The sequence below is a fragment of the Ursus americanus genome, chromosome 15 (assembly GCF_024610735.1).
Source record: "Ursus americanus isolate L20-20 chromosome 15, mUrsAme1.1.p, whole genome shotgun sequence".
NCBI classification, from domain to species: Eukaryota; Metazoa; Chordata; class Mammalia; order Carnivora; family Ursidae; genus Ursus; species Ursus americanus.
Genome location: NC_142141.1, coordinates 7,612,621 through 7,630,717, shown reverse-complemented (window position 1 = coordinate 7,630,717; position 18,097 = coordinate 7,612,621). Strand labels below are relative to the sequence as shown.

The 18,097-nt window shown below is 39.8% G+C and overlaps 2 protein-coding genes across 2 annotated transcripts in view; one reads left to right on the top strand and one right to left on the bottom strand.

Moving 5' to 3' along the window:
* The first annotated feature begins 6,727 nt into the window (after positions 1-6,727).
* On the top strand, positions 6,728-12,976 carry C15H5orf58 (chromosome 15 C5orf58 homolog). Its single transcript, XM_045792091.2, has 2 exons — positions 6,728-6,967; positions 12,693-12,976. The coding sequence occupies exons 1-2, from the start codon at positions 6,874-6,876 to the stop codon at positions 12,842-12,844; spliced, it is 246 nt and encodes an 81-aa protein (XP_045648047.1). The 5' UTR covers positions 6,728-6,873; the 3' UTR covers positions 12,845-12,976.
* Positions 12,977-14,400: 1,424 nt separating this feature from the next.
* LCP2 (lymphocyte cytosolic protein 2) overlaps positions 14,401-18,097 on the bottom strand; it is a 44,355-nt gene continuing 40,658 nt past the window's right edge. Inside the window, exons 20-21 of the mRNA XM_045792090.2 lie at positions 16,701-16,856; positions 14,401-15,143 (exon numbers count right to left, since the gene is read on the bottom strand). Coding sequence (XP_045648046.1) covers positions 15,021-15,143; positions 16,701-16,856 — 279 coding nt within the window. The 3' untranslated portion in view covers positions 14,401-15,020. The remainder of the gene's footprint in view (positions 15,144-16,700; positions 16,857-18,097) is intronic.

Sequence of the window (18,097 nt, the reverse complement as noted above, 5' to 3'; positions counted from 1 at the left end):
GAGGGTGAGGTGTAGGGAGGTGAGGGTGTTGCCGGGGGCAGAAACATCTGATCAGGATCTATGTCTTTAATAAACAGGGGAAGTATTGTTGGGGAATGCAGGGCTGACATGATAGTATTAGAAACATATTTTATTTGGGGACAGAACAGGTTTTCTCTGATTGGTGGATCTCTGGAAATAAACACAACTTGTATCATGAATATGCCTTGCTGGATAAAGGCATTTTCTAAAAAGCCAAGCACAAAGAGTTTTCAGACAAACAGGCATAGCAAGCAACTGTCAAAAACAGCACCATGCTGAATATTGTCAGCTTTTGTCCATTTGCTTTCTCAGAGACCTAGCTTCATTCTTGCATTACAGGAATGTGGGAGGAAGAAGAGGGCCAAATTCTGGCACAGTAAGTGTATGTATTTTATTATTTCGGGCATCAAGCTGGAAAACTTCAATATTCTCTCTTGGCTTCCATACCTACTGACTCTACAAGCCTTCAGACTGTTTGCTTTTCTTTTTAAGGGTTGAAGGGTTTGGGGCATAGGATTGCAAAATTTAGCAAATAAAAGTACAGGATTCCCAGTTAAATTCAACTTTTACATAAGCAAATTAATTTTTAAATATAAGTATGTGCCACACAATATTCAGGAAATACTTACAGTAAAGAAATTATTTGTTGTTTACTTAAAATTCAAATTTAAATGGGTGTCCTGTATTTTATCTGGCAACTCTATTTGGGTAGCTTCCTATTTCAGAGGAAAATGTTGGTACAGACTGTAATTTCTTTTTTTCCTCAGCTTTTTGAGGTATAATTGACATATAACATTAAGTTTAAGGTCTACAATGGGATGATTTTATATACATAACTATTGTGAAATGTTTACCATAACAAGGTTATCCTTGACTTCACATAATAAGCATTTTATTTTTGTTATTTTTATGGTGAAAACATTAAAAGCTCCACTTTCATAGCGACTTTCAAATATAATATAGAGTATTGTTAACAACAGTCACCATTTTGGATCCTTGGAATTTATTCATCTTGTAACTGAAAATCTGTCCTTTCCCCAATATCTTCACTTTTCCCCCACCCCCTAGCATCTGGCAACTGCCATTCAACTATCTGTTTGTAGGAGTTCAGTGTTTCTAGATTCCACGTATAAGTCTCTGCCTGACATATTTCACTTAGCATAATGGCCTCCCTGTTTCACAAATGGAAGGTTATCCTTCTTTCATATCATTTCTTAATTAGAAGTGAAAATATTTTAGTTACCGTGAGCAATGTGGATTTTTGTTAGTATCACCTTTCTGTAGTTCAGAAGTGCGTTTCTTCTGGAGAAAAAGAAAATGATTTTGCCCAATGAAACGCCAGCTGCTTGAAGAAGACAATGGGCAGGGAGCCCACCTTTCACCTCAGATCACAGTGGCCAAAGTCACGTGCCTTCTCCCTTTCTTTCCGTGATTGGCTATGAGGAGAACATTGGTTGTTCTGACACATGGAGATTACCTTGATCTATCAGCTCCACAAGTAATGATCTAAGCATGCACTTGTCACCTCCTAAATTTATATGCAAGAAGGCTGTATTCAGATGGGAGTTGGCACTCCCACGGGAAGCCAGTCCCCAGGCAGAGACCCTCACTTGTAATTGATGATGAACAGGGAAACAATGGGAATGGGAACTCTGAGAGCAAGCGCAAGAAGTGAGACAATTTACTCAATTTGTTTTCCTGGAAACGAAGACTTTATGTCAAGAATTCGTAATAAAACCAACTGAGGCACTCACACCCAACTCCATAAAACGCTGAATCACCTTGTTGTTCTGTAACAACTTTTCTCTTTATGGGAGAATTTACCAGCTTTTTAATCTTCTTTATTTGATGAACATTAGAATCAACAACTGTAACCTATGCGGAGTTCCAGGAAAGCGTTGCAAACTTATTAAGGAAGATAGATTTTTTTAGGGCCTCATCTATAACAGTCTCAAGCTTTAAGTGGCAGATCATGCTTTTAAAGTTTTATTTTCTCAAGAAAAGAAATAAGAATCTATACTTACTTAGGGAGGAAAAACACTACAATAAGTAGTCATCATTACTCTAAGACATTTTTATGAAGGAAAATACGTTATTACAATCTATCTTTTTCTGAGTCCACATCTCTTTTTTCTTCTTATACCACTTATTGTAAAGAAACACAAAGTTGATCATTCTTCTTCTTCGTCGTCTTCTTCTTCTTCTTCTTCTTCTTCTTCTTCTTCTTCTTCTCCTCCTCCTCCTCCTCCTCCTCCTCCTCCTCCTCTTCCTTTAGAGGCTTAATGATGATCTTTTCCAAATTACAGCATTTGAAGTCTACTCATAAGAAGTAATCTGCATTCAGGATAGGTGGAAGGAAGTTCTTTGGATGCTCTCAGAAGTTCTGTAAACAGAATCCTAATCCACAGACATCTGAGCTGAGGCAGGTCCCACAAACACTTCCTGAATCCTGTGAATGGGGTCAGTAGATGATGGGGCCCCACAGACACCACATCCTACCAAGACCCAGACCCCATCATCACTGGATTTTCAGGATTCTCAGTCTTAATGCTATCTCAACCCACCCAGGTTTTTCATCCCACTTATCTCCTCCTGCTATAATATATGTGGAGTTTCCAAACACATGTCTGGATGCAGGTCTGAGATATGGTTTTCACTAGCCTGAATCGACATTAGGGGGAGAAAAAAAGACACATCCAGTAAGATTTTTATTAAGCTGGTCTTACTCTGAAATTACTATACCCTTTCTTCTTTTTTCTTTCTCCCTTTCTTTTTTGATGTTAAATTATCTCTGCTTTTATAAAAACAGTGATGGCTACTATTTTTTGCTTTGTTGATGTCTTTAATTTAGAAAATAAATATTGCTCGCCCCATGTTGGTCACTTGTATGCCTGTATGTGCATCAGTACGCATGTGTTTAAGGTCAGTGACCTGTGAAGCACACACACTATGGAGCCATGATGTACTTGTTTACCGTTTTGAGAGATGGTATCCGGGTCTGGGAGACAGTTTGGTGCAGAGAAAAGAACAGAAGGCTCTGGAGTTGCACAGACAGATGTGAATCTGGTTCTTGTGCCCCTGAGCAGGCACTAATCTCTGAGCTCAAGCTTTGTTTTCCACACAAGTGAGGTGATAACAGCTACCTCAGAGAGTTGTCAGAAGATGAAAGCTTCTAACATAATTCTAATATACAGTAAGTGCTAAAAGAATGTTTGTTACTTGAACTTCTGTGCCTCCTTCACTCAAAGAATTAGATGAAAAATGCTCAGCGCATATATCAGAAATCAGAAAATGCAAGACTCTGAGAGCAGGAAGTGTTCACAGTCAAAATGAGTAAGGGAAGCCTGGGCAGAGAGACTGGGATGAAACTGCAGGTTTTGGTAGGGTTAAGTCAAGAAGGCTCCTTCCAGGATTGAGGTGAGTTTTGAAAGGCACCCATAGCATGTTGAGAACGAAGGAGTTTTAGAAACGGACGCTATATTGGACAGCACCTAAATCTAGGTTAAGCAAAGTGTGGGACATATCCCACCAGGGGTATGAGAGATGGTTTCATACGGTACAGAAGCATTAAACGATGCATGATCATGAGTGAGAGTTACTCCCTTCCAACTCTTTCAATTCTTCTGATTACATCAAAAAGAAAGTCTCAGTTTGTGCTGTGCTATCTTCAAGACTTCGGTAACACTTAATAACCCATTTTAACAAAGGAAATCCAGCTGCAGGAACACAGCCATCAGGAGGCAAGAACAACAAGATGATTACAAATCTTCCCTTATTTCCATTGTCTTTATTTTTCCTATTACCTTCTGTTTACATTGGTGATATAAAAAGTTTTAAGTAGATTTAAATTTTAAAGAGAAGTAAATTTAAAACAGTTCAGGGCAGATAGTCCTAATAGTAGCCTCACAGTGGGTGAGACTTAGGAAGCACTGACCTAGCGCATCCCTCTCATAAGGAAACACATGAGGAAACTGAGGTAGGGAGAAAGGCAGCTACTGCTTTCCAGGATTACATCGGTAGTTCTCCTAAGGACCGCATCGCCTCTCCCGCGTCCCTCCTCATCTTACTCTGCTTCAGACAACATACTCCACAGTGTCAAACTCAAAGTGACTGGGTATAAAATAAACACCAGACTACGTGCTCTCAGTTGTCAGGAAAAGACTGGTTTGAGCGGCTGCTGGATATTATAGGGGAGGCTTAGAGAAAGCAAAGCCTTACTTAGTCCGTCTAAGGCTTTCCCGAGGGAAAGTCTTTGAGTCAGCCCCAGAGGCGGTGCCAGATTCCTCTTGGAATCTAGCAAAGATGGCTTGAATCCCAGCTTCCCCACTGGCAAGGGACCAGTGTATATCTCTCCATTCGTCTGTACTCTTCACTCATCTATAAAAATTTATAGGAATGGTAATAGCTAACATTTATTGGGCACATAATCTGCCAAGCTCCTTTGATGCATTATCTCACTTAAACCTCAAAAGAACACTAGAAGGCAGTTATTATTATCTTCACATGATAGATGAGGACATTTGAACTCTAAATGGTTAAACTGTTTACCAGCACCTCTCTAGCTAAACAAATGCTGGAGTAGGATTCAAACCTGAGCAGTTTCAGTCCCGAGTCTGGCCTTGATCATTATACTGCGATCCTATATTGTGAAAAGTAAATGCAGATAAGGACTGGGAAGCACCTAGCGCAGTACCTGGCACACAGGAAGCAAAAATGTCAGCGCCTTCTCCACCCTCCCTCTCAGCCCTCAGGTCAGCTTTAGTCCCTCCCAGTTTAGCACCCAGCACCTTCTGCGCGGGGGGGGGGGGGGGGGGGGGGGGGGGGGCTTGGCAGCTGGGACTACAACTCCCAGGATGCAGCAGGTAGAGAAGCTGGCCAATCAGGATGCACATTCCTGCTTTTCACAGTCGGCTACTCCCCACCTGCTGTCAGAGCTTTGGTGACGGTTGGCCAGGTGGGTCCTCACGGGTTGGTTTGTGGGCCACCCAAGGGCACTGGGTTTTAAATAATCCTAATCCGGTTTGGGGGCAAGACGAAGGCTGTTGAAATTTCCAGGCTGCCTCAGGCTCCATCGTCAGGCTCCAACTGGGCGGGCGCCCAAGGGCCCGGGGCTCCTCACAGACATCGGTGGGTTCCAGAAGGGGCCGATGTTCGGGTGGGTCCAGGCGGGGCCGGTGGTGGTCTCAAGGCCAGGGGCACGCGGAGTGCGTTGTGCATTGTCCTGATCCGCTTTGGGAGCAGGAGGGCTGTGGCAACTTCAAGGATATCTTCAGTCACCCCGTGGGGGATGGGCGGGCCAGCGGCACCCTGGGGCTCTTGACCGGTGTAGGTTGGGAGGAGGAGGGGTTGGCCTGTAGAACAAAAGCTGCGGGGTTGATCCTCGCTCCTCGGGATGAGGCCCTGAACCGTGCCTCCCGGCCTCCTGGCTGGAGGTCAGAGCCTTAGCTGGGTTAGCGCCGTCTGTCTCCAGCATCACGGCCTCGGAGGATTCCACTGTCCGCTCGTGCCCAGAGCGTGCTCACCGCCTCTCACCTCGGGCACGCCCTCTGACCGGCCTCTTCCTTCTCTCTGAGCCACGGCCTACCCGAGATCTCCACGGAAGGCTTGACACACCTCTGACCTCTCTCCAGTCCAGTGGGGTCCAGCCCCGGCTCTGCCTTCCAACCCCACCCACCCAAGGGCACGCTCAAGGGCGCTGGATAACCAGACCCGGGGTGGGAGGGTCGATTTTCTTGGACATTTCTCTATCCACTTAGTTTCCCCTTCCCTCTTGGTTTTTTAATATTTTTTTTTTTACAACCATTCCTCATTTTTAAAGTTCTTTAATTACACCTTCTCTACCCTCTTTATTTTATCAGCTTTTCTTTTCCCCCCTCAAACACAAATCTTTTTATTTGCTACGCCCAACCAAGTAAGATAGCTACCCTTCCCTTTTTGGCTTCTAGGGTATTATAGGTGGATGCAAAGTATATTTTATTCATTGGAAAACGAAATTTTTATACCTTTGTAGTGACTCTAAAGTGAGTGAAGTAGGATAAATTCCTCTACTCAGGAGAAAGCAGAGGCAAGAAACTGACTTAACGGTTAGTTTATTTTCATTATTTTGGACAAGCAGCCTGACCCATAACTGCCCACCTTTCACACTGCTGGAGTTGTGTGTGCTAATTGTGGGTATTGTTTTTTTTTTTTTTTAAGTCATTTTGAGAGATTTGAATGGCTAAGATTAGTTTCTAGTGAACCACGTGTTTATGTATTTGTACATGACGTAATTGGTTAAAAAATATGTACTATATGTATAACATGGTAACCTGTTGATTTACACATTTTAATTAGCCAGAATTTTTTAAATGTGTATTGCCCTAATTCCCAAAGCTAAAATAAAAGTGGTCCTTTTGCCATCTTCTTAGTTTATGAATTATAATTGAATCTTACTTTGAGTTTTACTCTGTACTTTGAGTTTTACATGGACCCTGTCATTAAGAATAAATTAGAAGAATACACTGTCTTACATAAACAAAATTAGAGAAAGTCTTACACGACTACTCAATTATAAGGTAGTTTATAAGTGCTGAGTTCTGAAAAGGGGACCTCTGCATTTCCATTGTAAGGGCCCCATCTTGTTATCTGGTTTCATTAAAGAAGAATTCTAGTTGCAGGTGTCTTCAGTTGGGAAATATGAACAAGTTGATGCCTTACTATGCTAGAATTCTAACCATTATATAGACTATTATTTCACAATTGTTTCATTTCTGAAATATAGATTTTCCCTTTAGAAATTCTGAAGATTTAAGTATTTTCAAAGTGCATGTAAATGCTTCTGATTTATACATTTTGTTTCTCTTTTAAAATCAGATGTTTAAGAATAATGTTACTGACCATAAGCTAAATGTGGAAGCCATAATTAAAAACATTAACATAATTTCTTTGGAGTTGAAGAAGATGAAAGGTAAGCATGGAATCCCTGAATTAAAATGTTTGCATGCCATAGTTACAAAACGAACAATAGAGCCAAATTGTGCTTCTGCTGGGATAGAACTGAATTTGCCTACTAATTAGGATTTCTCTACTTCTTAAGAAATGTTGACACTGTAATATGAATTAGATCTCTAAAGATGAATTATGTTTGAGAATTTTCCTGGGAGTTAGTAGACTTGAATTCCTATCCCTGACACTAACAAGCTTATGATGTTGTTTAACTAACCTCTTTAAATTTACTTTCCTTCCTTCCCTTCAATAAACTATTGCACGATGATGTCACATTCTGCAAAATTCAGTGTCTCTATCCATTAATCTTTACCAAGCCCCTAAGGTTTCTTCCAAATTAAAATTATAAGTTTGTTTGACTCTGTGAGTTAAGGGTTCTTCATTTTAAACAGATTCATAGAGTAGACCTTACAGTTCATGATGTTTAGTCATTCACCTCACAGACATTCTATTATTTTATCCCAGACATGTAACATTTCCATGATTTAATATTTCTAAGGACAATTTATCCCTGACCAAATATTTCCTCTGTTGGAGAACTCCCTATCTCACCAGTCAGCCTCTTCCTCTTTAGCTGGTTCCTCCTTGCGGACTAGCTGAAATCTATTCCTGTCTTCCTTTCACACACTGGTCCTATTTCTAAACATGAAACTACACGGAATATGTAGTTACTCTTCTTAGCACAGCTCTTGGATATTTGAAGATAGCCTCTCTGTCAGTTACAAGGAATTCAGCTATAAAAGTAACAAAATATCAACTTAATGTGGCTAATACGGTAAGGAAATAAGAGATCCAAGGTAGGGCAGTCTCAGAATTAATTCAGAGTTTTAAAGGTTTCTGACCATACCAAGTTCTTTCCGTTTTTCTGCTCTATTATGTTCATTCTGTTTATCACTCATAGTCGTTGCCTGCAGGTGTGGCCATCTACAGACACTGTATCTGCCTGTCTCTGTAAAAGGCTTTCCTCAGGTCCCCTCCAGCACATTTTCCCTTTCCTTTCATGGCCACATTTGCATCGAATGCATATGCCTGCACCAGCGGCTGTCAAGGGCAATTTGAAGGCCTAGACCAGTTTGGGCCAGTCAGGACTTGCTGCTGGAGCTGGGAAAAGGATCACCTCAGATGGAATCAAGTTGTGCCACCAAAAAGAAGAGGGGAGTGCTTGCTAGTAGGGCACCATATAGTGAGTGCCACATTTCCTAGACTCTGATGTGCCAACCGTGCTGTCTCAAGAGACGTTAATAAGTGGTGTGCAGTAAGAACAGAGCACATGTTATTATGGTCAAATTAATTTGGGAAGTGCTTTATGCTGGATATTTCTCTCAAAAATTCACGGGACACATTAACAAAGGCTCTGAGGAATCTTATGTAAAGAAATCTAAATATCTTTGCTCAATTCATCATCTCCCAAAACCAAATTCAACGCTACGGCAAGGATTTCCTCTCTAAAATGTGAATCTCCTGAAAACTCTCGTTAGTTCACTATTGCCCCAAAATAAAGTCCAACAAACCTCCTAGAATGGACTGTAAGACCGCTTGAGATCAGGCCCCTGCCTACCTCTCCGGCATCTTATCATTCTTTTATCCCTGCACATTCTGTGCTTCAGCCACAAACGAACCATTTGCAAATCTACATATTTGCTCTTTATTCGTGTCTGTACTTTAACACACGCATCTTCTGAATTGCCCACTGCTGCACCCACACCTCCACCCGGCCAGGGTAACTGCAACTTATTAGTCAAGGTTACATACACTGGCAGAATTTTTTTTAAGCAAGCATGTTATCTCTTCTATCTTTTCATCTCATCTATCACACTGCGTTGTAATTGCATGGTTACTTTTCCTATCCCTGCTCACCTGTAAGCTCCTTAAGGGTTTTCCTAGCCCTTAACATAGCGCCTTGATATAATAGGTTCTGGAAATGCTTATTGAATGAATAATTGGTGTCTGGATGCTTGCGTTCATTTAAAACAGAGAAGCTTTAGATTTTTCTCAAACTTGATTATCTAACTGTTCTGTCTTGGGGGTTATTCTTTTGTGACGCAAAATAGGACTAGTAAATGTGATGACTGTGTTCCTGAGAAGCTGTGGGGTAAGGCAGGCAGTTAGGCCAGAGGGACTTGCAGAGCTAGAGTCAGAGGGCAGACTTCTGGTAAACATGGAAGATTAAATGAACAACAGTCTTTTTAGCCACACTTCCTTCTCTCAATAAGAATGTCAATAGCTGACACAGAGCATTTCCCATAATCCAGATGCTCTTTCAAGAGCTTTATATAAACGGACTCAATTGTCCTCACGACCTTGTGAGATAGAAAATACTACCGTTGGCATTTACAGATAGAGAAACAGACCTAGAGAGGTTAACTAACTCTTCCAAGATCACACAACTAGTCACTAGGAAACCTGAGATTTAAATTTAAAGTGATTTTAAAGAGACGAAAAAGCACAAGATAAAGAGGTCTCAAAAAAAGTTAACAGTGAAACAGAAAGCAAATGGAAGCAAACAGAAAAGTTTGAACCCTAAAGTCCAAAAATCTGAACCATGAACTGGCTAGGTAGAGCCAATGAAGATTCAATATATGTGGCACCAGAATCATCTGGAAGTGGAGGTGAAGGTGGGGCTAAGAACAGAAGGCTGGTTCAATGTATAAGAAGTTGTAGACCCTAAATAAATAAATAGATAGATAAGTTTAAAAATAAATAAATAAACAAATACATAAATATTAAAAAGAGACGCCTGGGTGGCTCAGTCAGTTAGGCATCAGACTCTTGATTTCCACTCAGGTTATAATCTCAGGGTTGTGAGATCAAGCCCTGCGTCAGGGTCCGTGATAGGTGTGGAGCCTGCTTGAGACTCTTTCCTTCTCCCTCTGCACCTCCCCCACCTCTCCCTCTAAAAAAATAAAATAAAATAAAAAAATAAGAAGTTGTAGACCCCTAAGTTCTCTTCCCCTCTCTGAATTAGGCAACTGTTCCTTTTCTATGACAGAAGAGTTGAGTTTTATTCCCTGAGAGGATCTCTGGCCCAGAGCCATTAACCACAAGTTAAGGCGAAGAGTACTGTACTGAAAACAAAGATATTAAGACAAAGTTTACATACTGAATTATAAGATTCCCAGCTTTCTTTTCCCACTTGGCTATAAAACATTGGCAGCCAGATTTACATCCTCAAGCAGATTTTTCTTTCAGGAATCTGACTAGCCTAAGAGAAAAAAATCTAAAGACACTGAGAGCAGAGGTTTCCCCCAACAAAATACCCAGCCAGGTCACCCTCCAATACAGGCTACCATAGGCATAGAATTTCCAGTCGTCTTTAGTGCCGTGGCCTTAAATATGAGCAGAGAGCTCTGGGGCAATAGATATTTGATGAAAGCATCTAATACGAAAAGTAGAGACAAAGTCAATACACGAATTCCATTAATGAGGAAGAAACAGAAATCATGAAGTGAGATGAAAACTTCTAATAAATTATCAATAGCTGAAGAGAAGTAAGAGAAGAGGCTATGTCATGAGACAGGAACATGATCCTATAAAAAAAAGTTTAAAGAAGGGAATTCTTGGAAATTAAGTGGGACAATAGAAATAACCTCTGTAGAAGGGTTTAAAGATAAAAAGAAGACAACCCCCTAGAGTGCAAAAAAATAGAGGTGGAAAGTTTTAGGGAGAAAAAAATTACAAGATCAGTCAGGGAAGTTCAACATTCAGTAAATAAGAGTGTTAGAAAGGACACAGACAATGCATGGGGAGGAATTCATTAAAGAACTAATCTGAGAAAAATTTAAAGAGCTGAAGGAGTTTCTATAATGAAAGAGTCTAACACAGTGGTTGAAAGTAGACCCCCAAGTACAATACTGTGAAATATTGTTCTGGAAGAACAAAAAGTCCTTGAAGTTTCTAAAGAGAATCAACAATTAAGAATAAGAGTCATGAAAATTCTCATAGCTACACTGGAAGCTAGAAGAAAGTACAGCAAGGCCTTCGGAAATCTGAAGAAACATAATTTCCAACCTTTATTTTTATAGTCCGTCAATCTATTAAGCATTGGTACAGAGAGAGACATTTTCAGACATAAAATGTTTTCCCCTTCAGAAAGTCACTGATTACTGAGGTCATATTCCACCAAACAAGGTAGCAGACCAAAAGAGAAAGAAATGAGATTCTGGAAAAAGGAAACTCCACACGAGGGAGGGGGAAAGGAGTCCCTAGGATAATGGTGAAGGGAGTTCCCAGATGCCTCTGCACTGCAGTCCTAGAGAGCAATCAGTCCCGACTAGAGGAGATCAGAAGCTCTAGGAGAGCAGAGACTTTCAGCAGTCAGATAGCTAAGGCATCTGACTATACACAAAAGGAGATCTGCCCAACTGGGGAAGATTTGGGATATATTTATGATAATTAAGCAGTGAAAACAAGAAAATTATTAACTGATTGGGTGGTACCATGAAGGAAGGGAAATGTACTTCAAGGCTCAGCTGTGGATAGTACTTATACAATCAAAAAATGTTAACCTCTAAATATTGAGCTAACAAAAATTGTACTCTTAAGTACACTCTAGGGGAATGGGGGTGAGTAAAAAAAACTATATCATAATCTTCTATAGTCAGAAACAGATAGATAATGGGGCGCCTGGGTGGCACAGCGCTTAAGCGTCTGCCTTCGGCTCAGGGCGTGATCCCAGCATTATGGGATCGAGCCCCACATCAGGCTCCTCCGCTATGAGCCTGCTTCTTCCTCTCCCACTCCCCCTGCTTGTGTTCCCTCTCTCGCTGGCTGTCTCTATCTCTGTCAAATAAATAAATAAAATCTTTAAAAAAAAAAAAAGAAACAGATAGATAATACCTACAATTGAAAAAATAAAATATGCACATCATTTAGAGATATGGAGGGAAATAAATACCTGCCCCTCGAACAAAACAAAAAGACACCAAACACAGACACACAAAACAACAAAAGCAACAAAAACAGTATGAGCCGGAAAAAAAAGTTAAAAGTTGTTGCCTCCTGGAGATAGGAACTGCTAATTTTTGTAACATGCTTTATAGACCTATTTGATTCTCTCTATATAACATATAACATAAAAATAGTAAGTTTACAAAAAGCATAAATCAAATATGTATAAATCAAGTTGCAGTTTAGTAAGATAGTGCACAAGTGGAGCCTTCTAGTTAATTTTTATGTGATGCTTATTTTATAGCGCATAAATTTGACTTTAAGTCAAAATGGGGTATACTTAATTGTGGCCTGATCAATAATCAGTGGAAAACTAAGAATTAGAAATAGCTACTAAAAGTAATAATATGGACCCCTGGCTGGCTCAGTTGGTGGAGCGTGCAACTCTTGAACTCAGGGTTGTGGGTTCGAGCCCCACACTGGGTGCAGAGATTATGTAAAAATAAAATCTTTTTTTTCGAAGATTTTATTTATTTTAGAGAGAGAAAGAGAGAGTGGGAGCGGGGCGAGGGGAAGAGTGAGAAAAAGAATCTCAAGCAGTCTCGGAGCTGAATGCAGAGCCTGACTTGGGGCTCCATCTCAGGACCCTGAGATCTTGACCTGAGCCGAAATCAGGAGTCGGACACTCAACTGAGAGCCACAGGCACCCCCAAAAATAAAATCTTTTAAAAAAAGTAATAATAGTCGTCTATGACGTATGTGCTCCACGGTAGTATCTTCTATTATTTTGTTTTACACAGAGCTCTCCCAGTTGCTGCTTTGTGACCTTACTCTGCATTTTAATCATCCTGTGAAGACAGATGACTTACAGGAACCAGAAGAGAAAACCCCCCTCTTTGAAGAGTCTAAAATACCAGATCTATCCTTTGCTTCTACCAGTTTTTCTATCTGATTTCTTTTTGTTTGTTGTGAATTTGTAACTGTATTTAGTGTGGAATTAACATGTATCTGGGAGAATTGAGTTTACTAATATATTTAATATGATAAAAAAACAAAATAAAAATATGATGAGTTGTAAATAATCATTTAATAGTCTTGAAAGCTGTTTTATTGTTTTAATGTTTCAATGAATGGCTAATTCATTTCACTAGTGGCAAGAATATGATATAGGATATTGGCCACAGGGCATTGCTTATCCCTTCCTTTATGCTTGAATTTGGCTCAGATTGAAAGAGAGTTAACCAAATTAGAAGTGGATGGTAAGAATTTGTATTAATCAGATCTCTCCTGATAACCAGTGCCAAAAATAACTCCAGCTAGGTGAAGCATTTATTGGGTCATGTGACTTGGAAGTGGTTGAAATAGATGTCAGGGACTCTACTAATTTGTCATATGTCTAACCTGGTTCAATTTCTGTGCACTGACTTTATCCTCTTCTGCTACAGACTGGTTTCATACAGATGGCAGGTAGAAGAGGGTAGAGATATGGCAGCTGATCTCACACACTACCAAACATTTGCTTTGCAATCTATTACCTCCTTCATTTTAGGGATTTTCAAACATAAAGGATAGTCTACCCTAAAGCAAGACACAAGGTCAGCTCACAGTGTCTGCTCTCCTCACCACCCAACTCAGTGTTTAACACAGAACAGGCACTAAATAAATGCTTGTTGAAATCCTGTTGAATAAACTTGTACTGAACGCAGATTTTTCAGCTTTGGAGCTCCCTAGCTCTGGACCCTAAGTTGAGAACTCCCAGTGTATAAGGCTAAAGCTTGTTGAAACATTATCATCATCATTGGTTAAAAGTTCCCACATACTTGTTATCTTAGCAAATGATCGGTTTTAACCAGGCAACTTCTAAGCTCCCTTCTGCTGTTCTATTAATTAACTTATGAAAATGAAGATGCGAGATATTTCTTTTGCCACTCAGAACACTTGTAGATTAAGTAGAGAAGCCAGAAACTTTCGTTGCTAATAAAAGTTGTGGAATAATAATAACCAAGGCCCCGAAGGGGAAAACTGGAAGAACAACCAAATGCCTGGTTTTTGTTGTGCTGAACACCTGCTACTATCTGTTAAGTGAGATATGTAAGCTGAAGGAAAGAGTTGTTGCTTCAAAGGATCTATAAAGCCTTTTTAGGAAGGATGATGAGAAGGGCTTTATGGTCGAGTTGTCACGGGATAAAAGAGATAGAAGAAAGGCATCTAATAGGAAAGTCTGAGCACATTTTTCTATGTATATGCATTGCTCTTTCATCTTTGCTGGAAGACTTTGGTAAAATCCACGTCACTTGAAAATGCTTTTGGAGTTGTGGGAGTTGCAGACAGAGCTGGTGGGATGTGGGTGTTGGGATATGATGAACTTATATCCAGATGTATTTGACACCAAAGCCTCATCTCTAAATTTAAAATGATTACCTTCGGTATGTGTAGCTTAATTTTCCTTTAAACAAAAATATAATAGTATGGACTAAGCAAAGTCAATAGTTTTAGGAACACAAAAAGTAAAGCAAAAGGCAAATTAATTTTAATCCTAGGAAGTTATCCCATCATGCATTTATCTTTTCATAAAAAAGTACACAAAAATCCCCCCAGCAAAAAACGCCAAATAAGAAAGGATGAGATAGTTTGAAGCCTCTTAAATTATTGCTGCCGAGAAAGTGAATTTTAGACATTTTCAGATTGTATGTATAAAACTGAGGATTGCCTCTGAGTAACAAAGGTTTGACTCTTAAAAAAAAATCAGTTTTATGTGATACCAAAAGCTATTACTGTTTCAGTGTTTTTAAACTTGCCTCAAATTATTTCTGTAGCTATGTAAACTGTATTTTGAAATGGGTATTCCAAAATACCTATTTTCAAATGAATTATTACAGCGAACTACTAGACTTCAAGTGTGAACCGTATTACTCAGGCACTTTACAAACATCGAAGAAGAATAAATAAATTATGAGATATTCGACAGTCTTCACTTCAAACACTTTTTTTATGCGAAAGGTCAAAACCTTGTGCTCGTGTTGAGGGGTTTGATTCAGTCCTAAGTGTTTGTCCATTCGCCACAGCTGACTGATCTCCCCATGCTGGCAGCAGACGCAGGAGGAAGGTTCATGTGTTTGGCTGACTTGCTAGGGAAAACCTGCGGAGTGCGTTAACGTGCACTGGTATCTGGAGCCTCGGTTCTTTCCATCAATGAGTAGAAGCGGCATTTTCCTGAAGTAGTCAATAATATCTGACACAGACAAGAAGTCCTGAAAAATTCAAAATAGGGAGATAAATCAACATTGGAATGAATAGCATGAATTTCACCCTCCGTTTTTTTATCTGCATAATTTCCTACCTCTTCAAGTCGTGAGGATGATGGGAAAAAATATGTAATACTTGGCTAATATTTTATTGATTTCTGCTATAGAACTCTGAAAAAAATTCAACATCCAATAAATTATGGATACAAGACTATATGTATTCATATTTATGTATATTCATGTATATATATATTAACTTTATGGGGGTCATAAATAAGAGGTCTAATTATGATACCTTTGCCTTAGGATTGCTCTGTTTGTGTTTTTGATTTTGGGTTCTGTATCTCTCCTTCACTCTTAGTCACTAAAGTGTGAGGAGGTATAAGGAATCAGGAGGTCAGACAGCAGCGTCCCGGTGTCCGGCGCTGATGACCGTGGCATTGCAGAATGAATGGTTCCTTCATGATCTCTCAGCTGTGTCCGCACTGCCACCTCACACTCGCAAAGGCTCTGTAGCCACGTCTGTGCACGCATTGCCTTCTTCGCCTTATCCCTGATGGCCAGACGGGAAAAAAACCTAGCCATTCCTCTAGACGTGGGTCAGAATCACACCGTTACCCCAGACAGCATTATGCACTTCCTCCGAGACTACTCTGCTGGGTGCCTCCTTCCTGGACAGCTGCAACGTGTGGTTTCTACTTACATTTTTCCACATCAGACCAACAGAAATTCTGGAAGGCAGGCCTCTCCACCCCTATAGCACCTATGCTGCTCTAGCCACGCTGAACCAGTGACTGAAACAATTGACCGGAAGCATGTGCTTTTTCCTATTTGTTTACATGATCATAACTTAAAAATATTTGGAGTGAAGTGGAAGTTAAGGGTTAGCTGTTTTTCATTCTGGAAATGTTTGATTCAGAGGATCCTCCTCCTGGGACTTTGAATTTAAAGAACATGTTTGAGGCTTAAGTTTAGCTGTTAGTTTCCTTTGCAAAAGCAGTTTTTTTGCTTACCATCCAAGAAGTAATTAGCGTAAACATTGGCCAGACAGAGGAAAATTTCTTTGGCAAGTTTGGCCACCTTCACTGGCCAAACCTCAATTTTAAGTGAGAAATGACCCAAGTATTTAAAGAATCACCGCAGCAAGAATTCTATCTTTCTATCCTTTTCCAGATGTCAATTTTAAAATACAGCCTTATAAGTACACTGCAATCTTACATTAATATTATGCTACAGAGGTGAATGATAGGAGAGACTCCCTTTGACACCATCTAACTATATGTTTTTTAATTTAAATGTTAATTTTTTAATTTTAAAAGTTATACATGTGATTTTAGATTATTTGGAATAAAAGATATAAGAAAGACTCTATGGCACAGATAGCTACGGTTATTTTGTTTTATTTCCTTTCAGCAAAGGAAAGGCTTCACTAATGTGATTTAACTCTAATGTTGCCATATAGTATGGACCCCCAAAGAATGTTACAGCAAGCTTCCATATTGGCAGGTGTGTGGAAAGGCATGAATAGAGGATTTGAGGGAATTTTGCAACTGGAATCCTTACCTCTTTCCCTCGGAGTCCAGTTCCCAGCAAGTAAACTTGGCTTTCCTCTTGATAACGGATCTGGATGTTGTAAACTTTATCTTTGTACAACACCATGAGGACGTATGGATTAGTTGTTGTTTTTTTAGAGCTGTCTCTAACCAGAAAAGTGCCATCCTAAAAGAATAAATTCCTGTTACTACATGAGCAGTAAATGTCCATACTTCTTTTTTTTTTAAACCTATTTATTTTAGAGAGAGCACGAGGACATGAGTGGGGAGAGGGGCAGAGGAAGAGGCAGAGAGAATACTCAAGCAAACTTCCTGCTGAGCGGGGAGGCCAACTCAGGGCTTAATTCCAGGACCCTAAGATCATGTCCTGAGCCGAAATCAAGAGTCAGACACTTAACTGACTCACCCACCCAGGCGCCCCAGTAAATGTTATACTTCTATTGCCTGTAAGAGCAGTAGACAAGCCTCTAGAGATCTGGAAACTTAACCAGTTGACAAGTCAATGAACGTTTAGTTCCCTGAACGGTTACAGTCCCATGTACCATGGACTTCTTGGTCGTCAAGAGGCAGCAAAGATTGTATCAAATTTCCACATTTCAAAGAGACCTCTTTGAAGCCTCCTGATGAAAAAGAAATCCCTTTTTTCAATAATAAAACAAATACTAAGTGGTTGAGTGGATAAAGGGCCAGACAAAATAAGGACTTTATTAGTTTAACTAAAGATCTGCCTTCCTACTCCTGGGAGCTAATTCCCTAACCCTTTCTTTCCATAACCAAAGTCAGAAAACATGCAAATGCTATGAAATTCACCCATTTTAAAACCTCGTGATTTCCCTGTGTTCATCATTAAACACCTGACCATAAACAAATGTGGACCATCTTGTGTTCGTATCACTGTTTTTAATTTATTAAAGTAGTTTTGTGATTTGTTCTGTACTTTAAAATGTCATTCCATAAAATATTGCTACATAATATTAATACTGTAAAGATCTAATATTAAAGTAGAATGAATTAATAAGGCAGCTTTAAACTACCCCCTCGTTTGTGGATTGAATCATGATGGCTTTAAATAGCCATCAATCTGCGAAAACGGCTTTCATTTGTTCTTTTTATTTCGATTGAGTAAATTTCATTCGGAACCTCTTTTATTCAACAAATGTGCCTGTGGACCAGTGATTCACAGCCAACAGTTTAGAATTTAGAGTTCTGAAGACTCCCAGAACCCACAGAGAACACCTAACTAACTAAAATCAGAATCTCTCTAGGTGAAACCCGGGAATCAGAATTTTTTAAGCTCCCGAGGTGATTTAAATGTACAGCTAAGATTGAGAACTATTCTTGTAAACTCAAGATGTGAGAGATGAGGGATCTTTGCTTTTCTTTCTCTAATATATAGATTTAAGGTTA

Coding starts and splice junctions, on each gene's coding strand:
- C15H5orf58 (XM_045792091.2), top strand. CDS start 6,874: ATGTTTAAGAATAATGTTACTGACCATAAGCTAAATGTGGAAGCCATA. Junction 6,968..12,692: donor GGAGTTGAAGAAGATGAAAG/GTAAGCATGGAA, acceptor TGTTTTACACAG/AGCTCTCCCAGTTGCTGCTT.